At 41.5% G+C, this 16891-nt stretch overlaps 1 protein-coding gene across 2 annotated transcripts in view; it reads right to left on the bottom strand.

The window, feature by feature from the left end:
- EAPP (E2F associated phosphoprotein) overlaps positions 1-16011 on the bottom strand; it is a 29354-nt gene extending 13343 nt beyond the window's left edge. The window contains exons 1-5 of one of the 2 annotated variants that reach the window (XM_028114846.2): positions 15836-16011; positions 9789-9970; positions 8672-8767; positions 7040-7157; positions 1795-1905 (exon numbers count right to left, since the gene is read on the bottom strand). In XM_028114846.2, coding sequence (XP_027970647.1) covers positions 1795-1905; positions 7040-7157; positions 8672-8767; positions 9789-9970; positions 15836-15909 — 581 coding nt within the window. In that variant the 5' untranslated portion in view covers positions 15910-16011. The remainder of the gene's footprint in view (positions 1-1794; positions 1906-7039; positions 7158-8671; positions 8768-9788; positions 9971-15835) is intronic. The other variant, XM_028114848.2, reaches the window with a different exon arrangement.
- Positions 16012-16891: the final 880 nt, after the last annotated feature.

The following is a 16891-nucleotide window of genomic DNA, read 5'->3' as shown; positions in this document are numbered from 1 at the left end:
GAAATGAACTCACACATACACGGTTAACTAATATTTGACAAGGGAGCCAAAATTATTCAATGCCAGATAATCTCTTCAGTAAATGATTTTCAGAAAATTGAATATTCACATGCAAAAGAATGAAACTGGACTCTTGTCTTACTCCATTCACAAAAATAAACTTAAGGTGCACCTGGGTGGCACAGATGGCTAAGCATCTGCCTTTGGCTCAGGTCACGATCTGCAGGTCCTGGGATCGAGCTCCACATCAGGCTCCCTGCACAGTGGGGAGTCTGCTTCTCCCTCTCCCTCTACCTCTTCCCCTGCTTGTGCTCTGTCTCTCTCTCTCAAATAAATAAAATCTTTAAAAAAAATAAAAATAAACTTAAAATGGATTAAAGACTTAAATGTGAGACCTGAAATTGTAAAACTACTCAAAGAAAACAGGGAAAAAGCTCAACATGGGTCTTGGCAATGACTTTTTGGATAAGCACACCAACAAAAGCAAAAATAAACAAGTGGGACTACATCAAGCTAAAAAGCTTCAGCATAGCAAAGAAACCATCAACAAAAGGAAAAGGCAACCTATGGAATGGGAGAAAATATTTATAAATTATGTATCTGATAAGGGGTTAATATCCAAGAAACTCATACAACTCAATAGCAAAATTAAAATAAAATAAAAATTGGCAAAGGACCTGAACATTTTTTCCAAAAGAGATATACAAATGGCCAACAGGTCCGTGAAAAGGTATTCATCATCCTTAATCATCAGGGAAATGCAAATCAAAACTATAGTGAGGTAACACCTCACACCTGTTAGAATGGCTGATTCTAGGAATAGGCTATTAATAAAAAGACAAGAGAAAACAAAAGTGAACCCTTGTATTCATGGGAATACAAATTGGTATAGCCACTCTGGAAAAGAGTATGGAGGCTCCTCAAAATATTAAAAATAGAACTACCATATGATCCAGCAATCCCACTTCTAGGTTTGTATCTGAAGGAAATGAAATCAGTATCTCAAAGAGAAGTGTGCACCCCTACCTCAGCCAGGTGATCAAGATCAACATTAACAGTCATAAATCTGTTGATTTTTTTTGTTGTTGACAGTCCGTGCCCTTGATCATCATGTTGTATACTTCAAACTTACACAATGTTATATGTCAATTACATCGTGGTAAAGCTAGGAAAAGATTTTAAATTTTTAAATGGTCTAGCTGACAATAAGTTGAATATCCAAATGCACTCCTTAATGAAAAATTTTTAATGGTTAAAATAGTAAATTTTATGTGTATTTTATCACAATTTTTTTTAAAAAGAGTGTATTTGACAGATTATGTCATTCCACAACATATATGCAGTTTCACTGAATCCTTGTCAGCACTGGTAAGTGCTTTATTAGAAAAACTACTTGTAACAGAACTAAATATAACCAAAATTATTTGTATAAAAATCAGTCATGAAGCAGCAAGGATATAGGAGGACAGAACTTTATCAGAATTCCTAAGTATAGAGGCGCCTAGGTGGCTCAGTCGGTTAAGCCTCTGCCTTCAGCTCAGGTCATGATCCCAGCGTCCTGGGATCAAGCCCCGCATCGGGCTCCCTGCTCAGAAGAGAGCCTGCTTCTCCCTCTCCTTCTGCCACTCCCCCTGCTTGTGCTCTCTCTCTCTGTCAAATAAATAAATAAAATCTTAAAAAAAAAAAAAAATTCCTAAGTATATACCTCAAAAGTCTGTTTCTGATTTAAACAAAAGACCACCAAGGTTTTTTTTCATTGTGTGTGTGTGTGTGTGGTCACCCTTTATTCATTACCTTTGGCAATCAAGACATAGTGTGGTCATGCAAGCAGGGCAATTCAAGACAGCGTCACTATTTGGAACAGGCTGTTGTTGATGTGGCCTCTGTATTCCAAAACCATGGTAGCTAGAATAGAAAAAGAAAAGGGCAGGGGGGACACACACACACATGAAAGCCAGATCCTGATTCTTTTTTTTTTTTTTTTTTAAGTAGGCTCCACGCCCAACATGGGGCTTGAACTAACAACTCCAAGATTAAGAGTCACATGCTCTGGAGCATTTGGGTGGCTCAGGTGGTTAAGCGTTGAACTCCTGATTTCAGCTCAGGTCATGACCTCAGGGTTGTGAGATCGAGCCCCATGTCAAGCTCCACTCTGGGCATGGAGCCTGCTTAAGATTCTCTCTCTCCCTCTCCCTCTGCCCCTCCCCACCCCCTCTCTCTCTCCCCCTCCCTTAAGAAAAAAAAAAAAAAGTCACATGCTCTACTGACTGAGCTAGCCAGGTGCCCCCAAGATCTTGATTTCTAATGCCACCCTCCAATAAAAGAAAATAGTACTCCTAAGAGAAATGACTGATTCTAGGAATAGGCATACAAAATGAACCTGGAGCATCTTATACTGCCAGAAAGTAAGGAAGTGCTCAAAAACAATGAAGTAGATATGTCAAGGGGGCACAAAGTCAGCTGAAAGAGTTCCCAATGGCCAAAGCTGAAACAGTTAGAACAAAAAATAAAGGAGTATTGGATTATAACCCAAAGTATAAATACATACCCATGAGTCCATACTGATATAAACGACTGAATGAATGAATGACTGACTGAATGAATGCATGAATGAGGGAGGGAGGGAGAACAGACAAATCTCCCATATGGAAGAATAATTTATGAAGATACTCTCCCCTCAAGGAAGTGGAGCATAACTCCCCACTCCTCAAGTCTGGGCTGCACATAGGGCCTTCCTTCCAAAGAGTACAGTATGGAAAACAGGAGTGGAGAGTAACTTTACAGTAGAGAAACCTGCCAAACAATTCCTCACCAAGGTGATCAAGGTCAACATTAACAATCATAAATCATGTTGACAGTATGTGCCCTTGATTACAATGTGATGAAAATGGCACTTTATCCCTGTGGTCTTCCTCACCAAAACCCATAATCCCAGTCTAATCGTGAGAAAAACATCATACCAATTCCAACAGAGTGGCCACCTACAATATACCTGACCACTACTCCCAAACACTGTTAAGGTCATCAAAACCAAGGAAAGTCTGAGAAACTGTCATAGAGAAGAAGAACCTAAAGAGACATGACAACTAAAAGTACCACAGTTATCCTGGATGGGCTCTTGGAATCGAAAATGCGCAATAGGTAAAAATTAAGAAAATCTGAATAAAGTATGGACCTTAGTTTATAATACTGGTTCATTAATTGTGACAAATGTACATGTTAATGTAACATGTTAATAACAGGTGAAACTGTGTGTGTGTGTGTGTCTGTGTGTGTGTGTTGTTGTGGGAGGGTATATGGGAATTCTGTATTATCAGCTCAATTTTTCTGTAAATCAAAAACTATTCTAAAAAATAAAGTCTCGGGGGTGGGAGGGATGGGGTGGCTGGGTGATGGTATGTGCTATGGTGAGCGCTGTAAATTGTGTAAAATGATGAATCACAGACCTGTACCCCTGAAACAAATAATACATTATATGTTAATAAAAAATAAATAAAATTAATTAATTACTTTAAAAAAATAAAGTCTCTTGGGGCACCTGGGTGGCTCAGTCAGTTGAGAGTCTACCTTTTGGTTTCGACTTGTATCATGATCTCGTGGGTGGTGGGACCGAGCCCGGCATCGGGCTCCACACTCAACAGGGAGTTGCTTGAGATCTCTCCCTCTGCCCCACCCCCTTCGTGTGCTTTCCCTCTCAAATAAATAAATAAATAAATCTAAATAAATAAAGTTTATTAATCTGAAAAACCCAGTAAGGGTACATTTTAAAAGCGAGCATGTAAGACCTAAGTGCTTAAAGACTTTTGTCTGTTTTGCTCCTTGTTGCATTCAAGAATCTAGAACAGTATCTAGTACATAGTATGTGTTCAATAAACATTTGCTGATGGCAAAAATATAGCACAAATCTACTTATGAAGGTACTAAAGTATAAAAGTACATATTCTTAAAAGGGACTTATGGTAAACTCCGGAAACCGAACAAATGATAAATCATTTGGCATTACTTCCCAAACTCTTTACATGTCTCTGGGGGAAAAATACTGAAAATATGTGGTACATATTTATAACTTTGTTAAATCCCTCCAATGCTTAGCAGATTTCAAAACCCAAACCCAAGAAAGTAACATATTCATTCAATAGATACTTTAAAGATTTTATTTATTAAAATAAATAAATAGAGAGAGAGAGAGAGAGAGAGAGAGAGCACATGAGAGGGGGGAGGGTCAGAGGGAGAAGCAGACTCCCCGCCGAGCAGGGAGCCCGATGCGGGACTCGATCCTGGGACTCCGGGATCATGACCTGAGCCAAAGGCAGTCGCCCAACCAACTGAGCCACCCAGGTGCCTCCATTCAATAGATACTTAATGAGTGCCCATTTAACAAAGTGCAAGATGTCTGGGATATAGCAGTGAACAAGACAGGCATGATCACTGCCCCTGTGGCACTGAAAATGTAGTGAATTCATTATTTTAAGTTGCTTTCTGTGGTCTTAAAAGGCAACTACTGCTTGATGCAGGAATGTGAATAAAGCAATAAAATGTTATTTCTTCTCAAGATTATAAAACAAAAGGGGCACCTGGCTGGTTCAGATGGTAGAACATTTGACTCTTGATCTTGGGGGTCTTGAGTTCAAGCCCCAGGTAGAGTTTATTTAAAAAAAAAAAAAACACACCATTTTTTTAAAGATTACAGAACAATGAAAATACATTCCATCTTACCTCACTGACAAATTCTGTTACCAGAATCAAGAGCTACACTGTAATTTCCTTAACTTTCTCAGGATCATTCATAGTACTCAAAATGTTCATTTTACACTGGGGTAATCAGAAAGTATTCATTAAATAAAGGCAAGGTGCAGTTGGAGGAAATGGTGCATAGGTAAAACTGGGAGAAGAAAAACGAACAAAGTGGGACACTGGAGGCTAAAATGTAAGGTACAAACACCCAACAACATCAAATTCTCTCTGGACTTAAAAATACTTGATTTATCTTTTGTTGTTCAGTTTTCAAGAGCTTACCATCCTGGCCCCTACTACCTTAGCTGAATCAAAGCTTCCTAGAGTAGGACTCCAGGGTTTGCCTTTCATTCTTCTGAGGTGATTCTGAGGCACAGCCAGGAGAGGGAAGCACTGGGTAACAGTAGTACACTGCCTAGCTTTTAGTTTTATGACAAATCAATCCTCATAAAATCAACGTGGAAAACAAGTACGGCATTTCCTCTTGGGATGATGCAAATGGTTTTGAAAAACAGAGGTGGTAGTTACATAACACTGTGAATATACTAAATGCCACTGAATTGTTCACTTTAAAATGAGTAATTTTAAATTAATTAAATGACTAATTTTGTTATGTGAATGTCACCTCAGTTTTTTAAAAAATCAAATCTGTGGGGCACCTGGGTGACTTAGTTAAGTGTCTGCCTTCAGCTCAGGTCATGATCCCAGGGTCCTGGGATGGAGCCCCACATCGAGCTCCCCACGCAGCAAGGAGTCTGCTTCTCCCTCTCCCTCTGCCACTCCCCACCCTCCACCCCTCCCAGCTCATGCTCACTCTCTCTCTCTAATAAATAAAATCTTTAAAAAATCAAATTTGTAGGGGTGCCTGGGTGGCTCAGTTGGTTAAGCATCTGCCTTCAGCTCAGGTCATGATCCTGGAGTCGTGGTATCAAGCCCCAAGTTGGGCTCCCTCCTCACTGGGGAGCCTGCTTCCTCTCCCTCTGCTGCTTCCCCTGTCTGTGCTCTCTGTCAAATAAATAAAATCTTAAAAAAAAAAAAAAAATCAAGGGGCGCCTGGGTGGCTCAGTTGGTTAAGCGACTGCCTTCAGCTCAGGTCATGATCCTGGAGTCCCGGGATCGAGTCCCGCATCGGGCTTCCTGCTCAGCGGGGAGTCTGCTTCTCCCTCTGACCCTCTTCCCTCTCGTGCTTTCTATCTCTCATTCTCTCTCTCTCTCTCAAATAAATAAATAAAATCTTAAAAAAAAAAGAAAGAAAGAAATCAAATTTGTAAATAGTTAAAAAGAACAATTTAGGTGTAAAATGTAACATCCCAAAAAATAAAAAATAAAAAAATAAAATTTAACATCCACTCTTCACCCACATAAATGTTTAATCTCCAAAAAATTTTACATTATGTCTATTTGAGAAAAGTCAGCTTTGTTTCTTGAATGGAGAGACTGACCACAGCAGTTTGAATTCAACAACAGTCTTTTAAAAATAAATCATCTGACAGGCGCCTGAATGGCACAGTCAATTAAGCATCTGACACTTGGTTTCAGCTCAAGTGGTGATCTCAGGGTGGTGAGATCAGGCCCCACGTCAGGCTCCATGCTCAGAGCGGAATCTGCTTAAGACTCTCTCCCCATCCTGGGCGCCTGGGTGGCTCAGTTGGTTAGGTGACTGCCTTCGGCTCAGGTCATGATCCTGGAGTCCCAGGATCGAGTCCTGCGTCGGGCTCCCTGCTCAGCAGGGAGTCTGCTTCTCCCTCGGACCCTCCTCTCTCTCATGCTCTCTATCATTCTCTCTCTCAATAAATAAAAATCTTAAAAAAAAAAAAAAGATTCTCTCCCCATCTCTTTCTGCCCCTCCCCACCAAACTCATTCTCTCTCTAAAATAAATAAATAAATCTTTTAGAAAAATTTTAAAAAATAAATCATTTGACTGAAATTTGCTGGTAATTTTCAAAATAAATAATTCAGCAGTTTTCCGAAATTCTTTTTTTATGTATGTATGTCTGTATGAACATATACACATACATTCAAAATATGAACGTAGGGGCGCCTGGGTGGCTCAGTCGTTGAGCGTCTGCCTTCGGCTCAGGTCATGATGCCGGGGTCCTGGGATCGAGCCCCACATCGGGCTCCCTGCTCTGCGGGAAGCCTGCTTCTCCCTCTCCCACTCCCCCTGCTTGTGTTCCCTCTCTCACTGTCTCTCCCTCTGTCAAAATAAATAAATAAAATCTTAAAAAAAAAAGTGAATGTAGTGAAAATCATCTTTTAATCCTTTTTCTCCAAAGATTCTAAATATTCGAGTTCAGTTCTTACCCTCTTCTCTGCGCATCAACCCAGGCCTGATCCCTGCTATCTTTTTCAGGGTCATAGAGTAGTTCATCATTTGTTGGAATCCTGTGTCGGTTTTTCTTTTTCTTCTTGGTCACCTGTGCTAATTTTGAAAATGTTAAGGATATGGCTAGGTATCATGTCTAAAGCACACACTTCTTTAATACAGAACATAGAACCTTCAGCTACATTTTTTTCCTATGTATATTTTCCTAAAAAAAATTTTTTTTAACTATTCTCCAAATAAAGTTCTTGTCCAATTAAGAAGAGATTAAAATGAAGATGACAGAGGAGGAAAAAGCTGTTTCTTCACTAAAAACATAATGTTATCTCAAGAACTGAACTCAAATAATGAGGATTCAGTCTCAGAAAAGCCACTCCAAGTAAACCAAGACCAGAAACTTTTTTGATGTTATAAATTCTCAACAAGTTCCCATATAGAAAATGCTACTGAAATCAGAATAAAAATATTTCAGGGTGCCTGGGTGGCTCAGTCGTTGACCGTCTGCCTTCGGCTCAGGTCATGATTCCATGGTCCTGGGATCGAGTCCCGCATCGGGCTCCCTGCTCAGCAGGAAGCCTGCTTCAGCCCCTGCCTGCCTTTCCTTCCCCCCTGCTTGGGTGCTCTCGCTCTCTGACAAATAAGTAAGTAAAATCTTAAAAAAAAAAAAAATCAGAATAAAAATATTTCAAAAATGAGTGAAAAAAACATGGATACCTGAGTGGTTCAGTCAGTTGGGCATCCGACTCTTGATTTCAGCTTGTGTCATGATCTCAGGGTCATGAGATCAAGCCCCATGTCAGGCTCCACACTCATGGTTACCCTGCTTGAGGTTCTCTCTCCCTCTGCCTCTGCCCCTCCCCCGACTCACACAAGTAGGCAGGCACGCGCACAGTCTCACTCTCTCTCTCTCAAAATAAATAAATAAAATCTTAAAAAAAAAAAAAGATGAAAAACCACTATGGTTATCCACATGCACTAGACTTTTAAAGTACTTAAGTAAGTTAATATTTAGGTAATAATATATAAAAATATAAAATTGTTTCTTGGGGTGCCTGGGTGGCACAGTCAGTTGAGTACCTAATTGTTTCTTTACCATATAAATGTGCTACTTGTGCATTCCGGTGTAATTCCTGATATAATTACATCACTTTTAACTCTTATTATGTCCACCTTTGCTCACATTTTATACAAAATCAATTCCAGAGAACAGCGAAGCCAATAGAAAAGCAATGAGTTAGAAAAACTTCTGCAAAATATAAAGTATATCTAAATTTCTATATTTTCTGTAAAAATATAGAAACTATTTGCTGGCATGAAAGCAAATGTTGCTGAGCTAAGGAACCTTGAGGAAGAGGGGGCCCAAGAGCCCTGAGGAAGTCAGGACTGAATCAGGACACACTCTCCCTCACCCCTGGAATGCCCATGCAGCATCCTTGCTGGTCCCATGTCCTCATATGGGCATTCCCATCAATTCCTGCTTTTGTTTTCACATCAACAGCCTACAATTTCTTTAAAAGATAAAACTCAGAGGGAAATTCTAATATCCAATAATTGTTAGGTAAACCTTTTTTCTACAAAATGTAACAGCTAAACCTGGTAAACATCCTACTTACCTGTTTTGTCTTCATCCTCAGAATCAGAATCAAAATATATATCATCATAGTACTTTGTCAGAGCTGTTCCAACTTTTCCAGTTCCTGAGGAAGACCCTATTTACATAAGGGCAGTTTACAGACTAAACCATACACAATTGACAAGAAAAAAAACCTCAACTTACTCTTCCATCACCTCAAAGTAATTATCAACTCATTCCCAACCTCACTTGGATGAAAAAATACTTTCACATCAATGACTTACTGAATTTCTGTGCCCTATGCAATTACAGAGAACTGTAATTATTAATTACCGTAATGACGTGTTCCAAATCATGAGAAAATTTTTCTCTCACCCTTCTCACAAATCTAATTCAATAAACTAGCCTGTTCCCAGGTTGCCACCATACATACCTCTACCTTTGAGCCATGCAGTACACTGTGAAGGACAGGAGATAAACATCTCATTGTAAGCAACTTTAGGGGAAAGAGGACAGGGGCCCTACGGAGAGGCAGGGGGCACGATTCAAGGACACACTCTTCTCTCCTCAGTTGTGCCTAGTGCCATGACTCAGACTATATTCAGTCATCACATGCTTGCATCCCTAATTCTTCCTCTTAATTAACATCTGCTTTTGCTTTTATTATTACTATTACATATGCTTTCAGTTCCTAACATGGAAACCAAAGCTGAGGCACAAATCAGTTTTTGGGTCAGGTACACCTCACATAAAAACGAAGTATCAAGATGAAGTATGTTTCATTACTTACTTTCATTACTTACTTACTAAAATGAGACAGGAATTTGTGGCGACCTATCATTCAATCTGCCATATCAGTGCTATATAACCCTAAAAATACCTCTGTAAGCTTGTGTGTCTTTTTTATCCAGGGGTAAAGATTGCAAAAGGAAATCATGCAAGTCAAAAATACTAATAGTGTCATTTCAACAACACAGGAAAATTCTTCACTAGTCATCAAAGAAAACTATGCTCAAGTTGCCAAACATTATTTATTCATTCACAATAAATATTTATTGAGCACCTACTCAAAGTGCTGGTGACACAACAGAGCATAAGGTTCCTGCCCTTGTGGAACTTAGAAAAATATCTATATGAAAATCTAACTAAAAGTTTACCTGTTTCCAGAGAGGATAATTTGTCCTCCATTGTTTTTATGGTGGAATTTAATTCGGCTTCCATTTCTTTTTCAAATTCATCCTCACTAGATGATTCACTTTCTCCAGTAAGACATTCTCTGATGAGTTTTCGTTTTTGGTCAGGAGTTCCATGTAAAAGCACATCCACTTCATCTTCAGAACTAGTATGCATTTAAATCATAAGACATATGAATACTAAAGAATTAAAATAATTTGAAACTCCCATCCTCTCACTGCCCAATAATTTTAAGTTTTAAAAGGTTGCATTTATGTATCATATTACATACGGCTATTCTCTTTTAAAGATCAACCATTTCTCGGGGCACCTGGTGGGGGCTCAGTCAGTTAAGCGGCTGCCTTAAGCTCAGGTCATGATCTCAGGGTCCTGGGATCAAGCCCCCTCCCCACCCGTGCCCCCCGGACCCCAGGGTCGGGCTCCCTGCTCAGCAGGGAGTCTGCTTCTCCCTCCTACTTTGCCCACCCCCTCATGTGCTCTCTCAAATAAATAAAATCTTAAAAAAAAAATAAAGATCAACCATTTCTGCATATTTCCAAATATATTTCTTTTTTTTTTTAAAGATTTTATTTATTTGACACACAGAGAGAGAGTGAGAGAGAGCACAAGCAGGGGGAGCAGCAGGCAGGCAGAGGGAGAGGGAGAAGCAGGCTCCCCCCTGAGCAAGGAGCCCGATGCAGGACTCGATCCCAGGACCCTGGGATCATGACCTGAGCCGAAGGCAGCCGCTCAACCGACTGAACCACCCAGGTGCCCCTCCAAATATATTTCTAATGTCCACATAATATTTCCTCTTATAGATGCTATACATTTATTTCTAACTCTTTGCTATTACACTACAATGAATATCTCTGTAGGGTATATGTAATTTTGCTTCTGTTGATTTCCTTAGGATAAATATCTAGAATTAGACATAAAAAACATCTTTCTAACTTCTTGAATTATCACACTGTTTTCCAAAAGTATTGCACAATTCATAATTCCATCAGCAATGAAAAGTTTACTTCACACAACTGCGAGTTTTTTAAAACTTTGAGTACTTAAATAAAACTTAATATATGTAACCAATATACAGCTAATATACCCAAACAAAATGTTAACAGATACTAAATAGGGCGCCTGGGTGGCTCAGTTGGTTAAGCGACTGCCTTCGGCTCAGGTCATGATCCTGGAGTCCCGGGATCGAGTCCCGCATCGGGCTCCCTGCTCAGCAGGGAGTCTGCTTCTCCCTCTGACCCTCTTCCTTCTCGTGCTTTCTATCTCTCATTCTCTCTCTCAAATAAATAAATAAAATCTTTAAAAAAAAAAAAAAACAGATACTAAATAGATGTTACAATTCTAAAGGCATAATGCTACAGAGAACTATAAAGAGAAAGTTAAATTATATTACAAATTCTCCTGAGCAATTACTGCCAATTTACTTGGCCTTTTGCACCTGGTTTCCCATCAATAACAATATGACAGAATTAAACCAGGTATCAGAAAGAACAAAATGTTATGAAAATGAATGAAACACCTAAGATATTTCTAATACAATCAATAGTTCATAAATAATGTTCAATTACTTGTGGTCTGATGAACAGTTACAGACTACCTCTGGTTTTTGTTTCTCTATTTTCTTCTTCTAGAACAATGCTTTTAAGCCTCCAACAGAAGGTAAGTCTGAAAAATGCAATTCACACCATTCAATTTTGCTAACGATAGAGGCCTTCGCCAGATTCTACTCCCAAGAGAATTCCCACCTAACATTCCTCATCCTGACCCATATACTTTCTCCTTTACCACTATATTCACTTGGGTCCTCTTAGCTCTGCCTGTGCCACCATATCCTAAGATCTCCAGGCCTCCAAACTCTTCTTTTTCGTTCTACCCTTAATCCTGCTGCCAGAATGTCAGTCCTAAAAAACTCTCATCACATCACTACCCAATTCTGAAAGAAATCATCCATGGCCAAATCTCTGAACACAGCATTCAAAAGAGCCTTCCCCATTTGGTTTCAACTTATCTTTCCAAACTTACCTCTCACCCATGAGTTATGCCAGTGGTCTCCAACTGGGGGCCATTTTGCCCTCCAGAGAACATATAGCATAGCTAGACATTTTTGACCGTCACAACTAGGAGGTGGGAGGATGGGCTACTGGCATCTAGTGGGTAGCAGTCAGGGATCCTGCTAAACATCCTACAGTGCACAGAACAGCCTCCCACAACAGACTTATCTGATCCAAGATGTCAATGCTACTGGGGCTGAGAAACTCTGATCTATCCTACATTCCAGTGTTTCAAAAGTGTGCAAAGTAGATTATCTTAAGGAGTACGAGGATAGAGGCGCCTGGGTGGCTCAGTCGTTGGGCGTTGCCTTCGGCTCAGGTCATGGTCCCAGGGTCCTGGGATCGAGCCCCGCATCGGGCTCCCTGCTCGGCGGGAGGCCTGCTTCTCCCTCTCCCACTCCCCCTGCTTGTGTTCCCTCTCTCGCTGTGTCTCTCTCTGTCAAATAAATAAATAAAATCTTAAAAAAAAAAAAAGGAGTACCAGGATAGACAGGCCACTAAATAAGACAGTTTCTTATAAAACTAAACGCGCAACTACCATACAACCCGGCAATCACACTCCTTGGCCTTTATCCCAGAGAAATGAAAACTTACATTCACACAAAAACGTGAACATGAATGTTTAGAGATGCTTTATTCACAAAAGTCAAAACGAGAAATAACTAGACATCCTTCAATAAGGGAATGGTTAAAACAAATGTGAAATAGTCGTCAGCAATAAAAAAGGAATGATTTACTGATACCTACAACAACGTGGATGAAATCTCCAGAGAATTATGCTGAATGAAAAAAGCCAATCCCAAAAACTTACATACTGCATGATTCCATTTATATAATATTCTTAAAAAGGACAGAATCATAGAAGTGGAGAACAGATTAATGGTTACCAGCATTTAAGTAGGGCATGGTGGGGCAGGAAGTTGGCAATGAGGGATCCTTGTAGTAATGGAAATGTTCTATAGTTTGACCATATTAATGGTTACCCCAGTTGTGATATTAAAGTTACTAATGTTAACATTGAGGGAAACTGGGGTGCCTGGGTGGTTCCAGTCGTTGAGCGTCTGCCTTTGGCTCAGGTCATGGTCCCAGGGTCCGGGGATTGAGCCCCACATCGGGCTCCCTGCTCAGCAGGAGGCCTGCTTCTCCCTCTCCCACTCCCCCTGCTTGTGTTCCCTCTCTCGCTGTGTCTCTCTGTGTCAAATAAATAAATAAATAAATAATCTTAAAAAAAAACATTGAGGGAAACTGGGTAGAGGGGACACAGAATCCCTCTGTATTATTTTTTAACTTTTCTTGTGACATAATTTACTGTCATAATATGGATGGAACTAGAGGGTATTACGCTAAGCGAAATAAGTCAATCAGAGAAAGGCAATTATCATATGATCTCACTGATATGAGGAATTTGAGAAACAAGACAGAGGATCATAGGGGAAGGGAGAGAAAAATGAAATGACGAAACCAGAGGGGGAGACAAACCATAAGAGACTCTTAATCTCAGGAAACAAACAGGATTGCTGGAGTGGAGGGGGGTGGGAGGGATGGGGTGGCTGGGTGATGGACACTGGGGAGGGTATGTGCTAAGGTGAGCGCTGCAAATTGTATAAGACTGACAAATCACAGACCTGTACCCCTGAAACAATACATGTTAATTTTTTAATTTACTAAAAAATAATTTACTGTCATAAATTCATGCATTTAAATATAAAATTCACTGATTTTTTCTAATTACTATTTCTTACAACTACATGTGAACCTACCTCAAAATAAAGTTTAGTTTTTTAAGAAAAAGATTAAATCACAAGGCAAGAGAGTTATTTTTATTACAAATTTTCTCTACTTCTTGTGATTATTTCAAAAAAGTCTCAGGATTTAGCACCACTAGGTGAGGCAATGCAGTCTGGGCCATGTACATTCTTGCTGAGTGTGTTAAGAATGCAAGGTTCTTGCCACTCTTCACCCAGGCCATTTCTCAGGGTTCTGTTTGCAGTGTGCAACCTCAAAGGATAAGGTGATGTCTCTCTCCAGGAGAAAGAGCAAGCTTATTTACTGATTGCTGTAAAAGAAGTGGATTTTCCAAGCTCAAGTGGTCCTTAGCCATGGTGCAAGCCACTGAATGTGTAGCATCCACCTGGGCCGCTCCGCGCAACCCCTGTAGGAGCTGGGAAGTAACAGCAACCAACAGGATCATGATGCTCATGCTGCTTGCGCTGTGAGTAGTCCCTGACGCACCAGTCTCTTATCTTCTGCCAGGATCCATGAACTGGCTATAAAATATTCTCTTATAAGTAGGATAAAATCAAATCCTGACAGACACATCTTAAACACCTCTCGAATCTCTCCAATCTCCCTTCTTAAGACAACAAGCACTGGATTCAGAGCCTTGAACAGGCAATACTGTCTAATACCACTGTTCCATTTTCACAGTATTTCTTATATTTACCTTACCAGTGGCAACTATCACAGGATTAGAGAGCTTCTTTAAAGAAACTTAACCCCCCCAAAAAAGAAAAGAAATTTAACAGCAAAAGTCTTAAGGAAAAATATTAAATAAGTTGTAACACGGGCGAATATGAAGATGGTAATGGCTGAATAACTCAAGTCCAGGAAATACTGCTATCAAACTGAATTACTAACTGAGGCCTACTAATTGATATATCTCCTTTCACAGACCAGACCCATTACCTAAAACTCACAGGAAATCTTAGAATCCATCCTCATTCCCCACAGGAGAAACCTTCACAGCAGTCCAAGCTCCCAAGCCTACAACCCGTCCCCAGGATAATATGACAAAACATTATGACTGGAAGAAGGACAGTTTCACAAAAAGCTTAGTTGGACAGAATGTTTTAGAGTTTATGGCCAGGATCTGTTGCCAGCTTTTTAAAAAAAAAACAGATAAATGTGTCAGGAAATCTCTTGCCAACATAACTACAAGTTTCCTCCAGGTAGGGTTAATCCCTCCTTTCTGGAAATTTCCCCGGAACTTCATCTGTGTCTATCTCAGGTCCTCCTTTTCTACAATAGTCTTCAGAGATAACATACTTATTTCCAAGATATTTATGTTCCGAGATACGTCTTATTTCCCCTACTACACTGAAAGCCTGTAGAAAACTGTAGCCTTGAGAAAGCATACAATAGGTGCTCAAAAAAAGCCTGCTGTAGGGGCGCCCGAGTGGCTCAGTCCTTAAGCGCCTGCCTTCTGCTCAGGTCATGATCCCAGGGTCCTGGGATCCAGCCCCGCATCGGGCTCCCTGCTTGGCAGAAAGCCTGCTTCTCCCTCTCCCACTCGCCCTGCTTGTGTTCCCTCTCTCACTGTGTCTCTCTCCGTCAAATAAATAAATAAAATCTTTAAAAAAAGAAAAGAAACTCTAGGGGCGCCAGCGTGGCTCAGTCGGTTAAGCGGCTGCCTTCGCTCAGGTCATGATCCCAGGGTCCTGGGATCGAGCCCCACATCGGGCTCCCTGCTCGTCAGGAAGCCTGCTTCTCCCTCTCCCACTCCCCCTGCTTGTGTTCCTACTCTCGCTATCTCTCTGTGTGTCAAATAAATAAATAAAATCTTAAAAAAAAAAAAAAGAGGGTCACTGTACATTAAGTCCCACTAGTCTCACAACGTAATTAAGATGCAGCTATTATATTTCCTTTTCATAGATGAGGAAAACGAAGGTAAGTGATTTGCTTTCTCTCACACTGCTAGTAAGCTGCAGAGGCAGGATTCGATCCCAAGGCTTTTGAAGACTTAACGCGTAATTCCAGAACAACCCGGTTCCCCGCGCCGGTGTTGGCCCTGCGCAACCTCACCAGAACCCCACTCGGCGTCCCGCAGGCGACAGCGGGGCGCGACAGGCGCCCGAACGGCTCGGCCGAGGGTCAGCAAGGGCCTAGCAGGCGCAACGACTGGAGGAGGCTAAAGCGTGGCCTCGGCCCGAAGCCTCGGAAGCCGGGACGGGGCAGGGGCCCACCTGCTCAAAGCGGGTTCCTCGTCGCTAGGCTCTTCAACTGAGTAGGGGTCGTAGTCATCCTGGAGTCGGTTCATGGTGGCCTGCACCCTCCGACACCGACTACAGGCGCCCGCACAGCATCTGTTTACTCCGCAGGTCCCCCAGCTAAAGCGTCGGCAACTCCACTTCCGCCCACACTTCCGTGCTCTCCCTGTGCTCCTGCGCAGATCGTCCCAGTGAGGCGGGGGGAGAGAGGACGAGTCTTCGTCTCGCCGCGGCGCTGCGCGGCTTCCACTAACCCGGAAACAGCTGCCTAATTACAGATACTAGGAATCGGCACCCTCCTAAGTGGCGGTCTACGAGATGAGCGCTTTATGTGCAGTGTCTCACGTTGTGACGTGAAGCAGCAGAAATCTAGATGCTGAGGGACATGCAGCCAGAAATCTGGACCAGTAGGTCCCCAGACACTAACACCTGCTGTCCCTCCAACCTTCAAGCCTCAAGCCCTTCTGCCTTCTTTTACAGCGCGGCTATCTCACCTTCACCATTATTCGCTCCTCGGTCTCACTTTGGCCCGACTGTCTACTGAAAAGTTGCTAGGCTGTCACCAGTTAATTCCTTTTTTTTTTTTTAAGATTTTGTTTATTTATTTGAGAGAGAGAGTGAGAGAGAGCCCAAGAGGGGGTAGGGTTAGAGGGAGAAGCAGACTCCCTGCTGAGCAGGGAACCAATGTGGGGCTTGATCCCAGGACTCCGGGATCATGACCTGAGCAGAAGGCTCAGGCTCGCTTAACCAACTGAGCCACCCAAGCGCCCTGTCACCAGTTAATTCCTAATTACCTTTTCTTGGCCTCTTCTCAGTTCCAACCTTTGATTGGCCCTTGTCCGGTTCTGCTCAATACTTGAGATGAGGTGGATGATAACTTGAGATGAGGCCACTTGATTGTGAAACTGTTTGCTGCCCTGCTTCTGTTCTGGCCTGTTCTCAAGCGCCTGTCCCTCTTCATGATCCCATTCAGATAACGACCCGTTTTATTTGGTCCTCGCCCTCTCCTCAGGTACTATAATGGATTTCCAA

The sequence above is a fragment of the Eumetopias jubatus genome, unplaced genomic scaffold (assembly GCF_037043125.1).
Source record: "Eumetopias jubatus isolate StellerSeaLion01/CBP00866 unplaced genomic scaffold, mEumJub1_p1.0 scaffold_7, whole genome shotgun sequence".
NCBI classification, from domain to species: domain Eukaryota; kingdom Metazoa; phylum Chordata; class Mammalia; order Carnivora; family Otariidae; genus Eumetopias; species Eumetopias jubatus.
The sequence above is the reverse complement of the archived record's forward strand: the minus strand, read 5'-3'. Positions and strand labels throughout refer to the sequence as shown.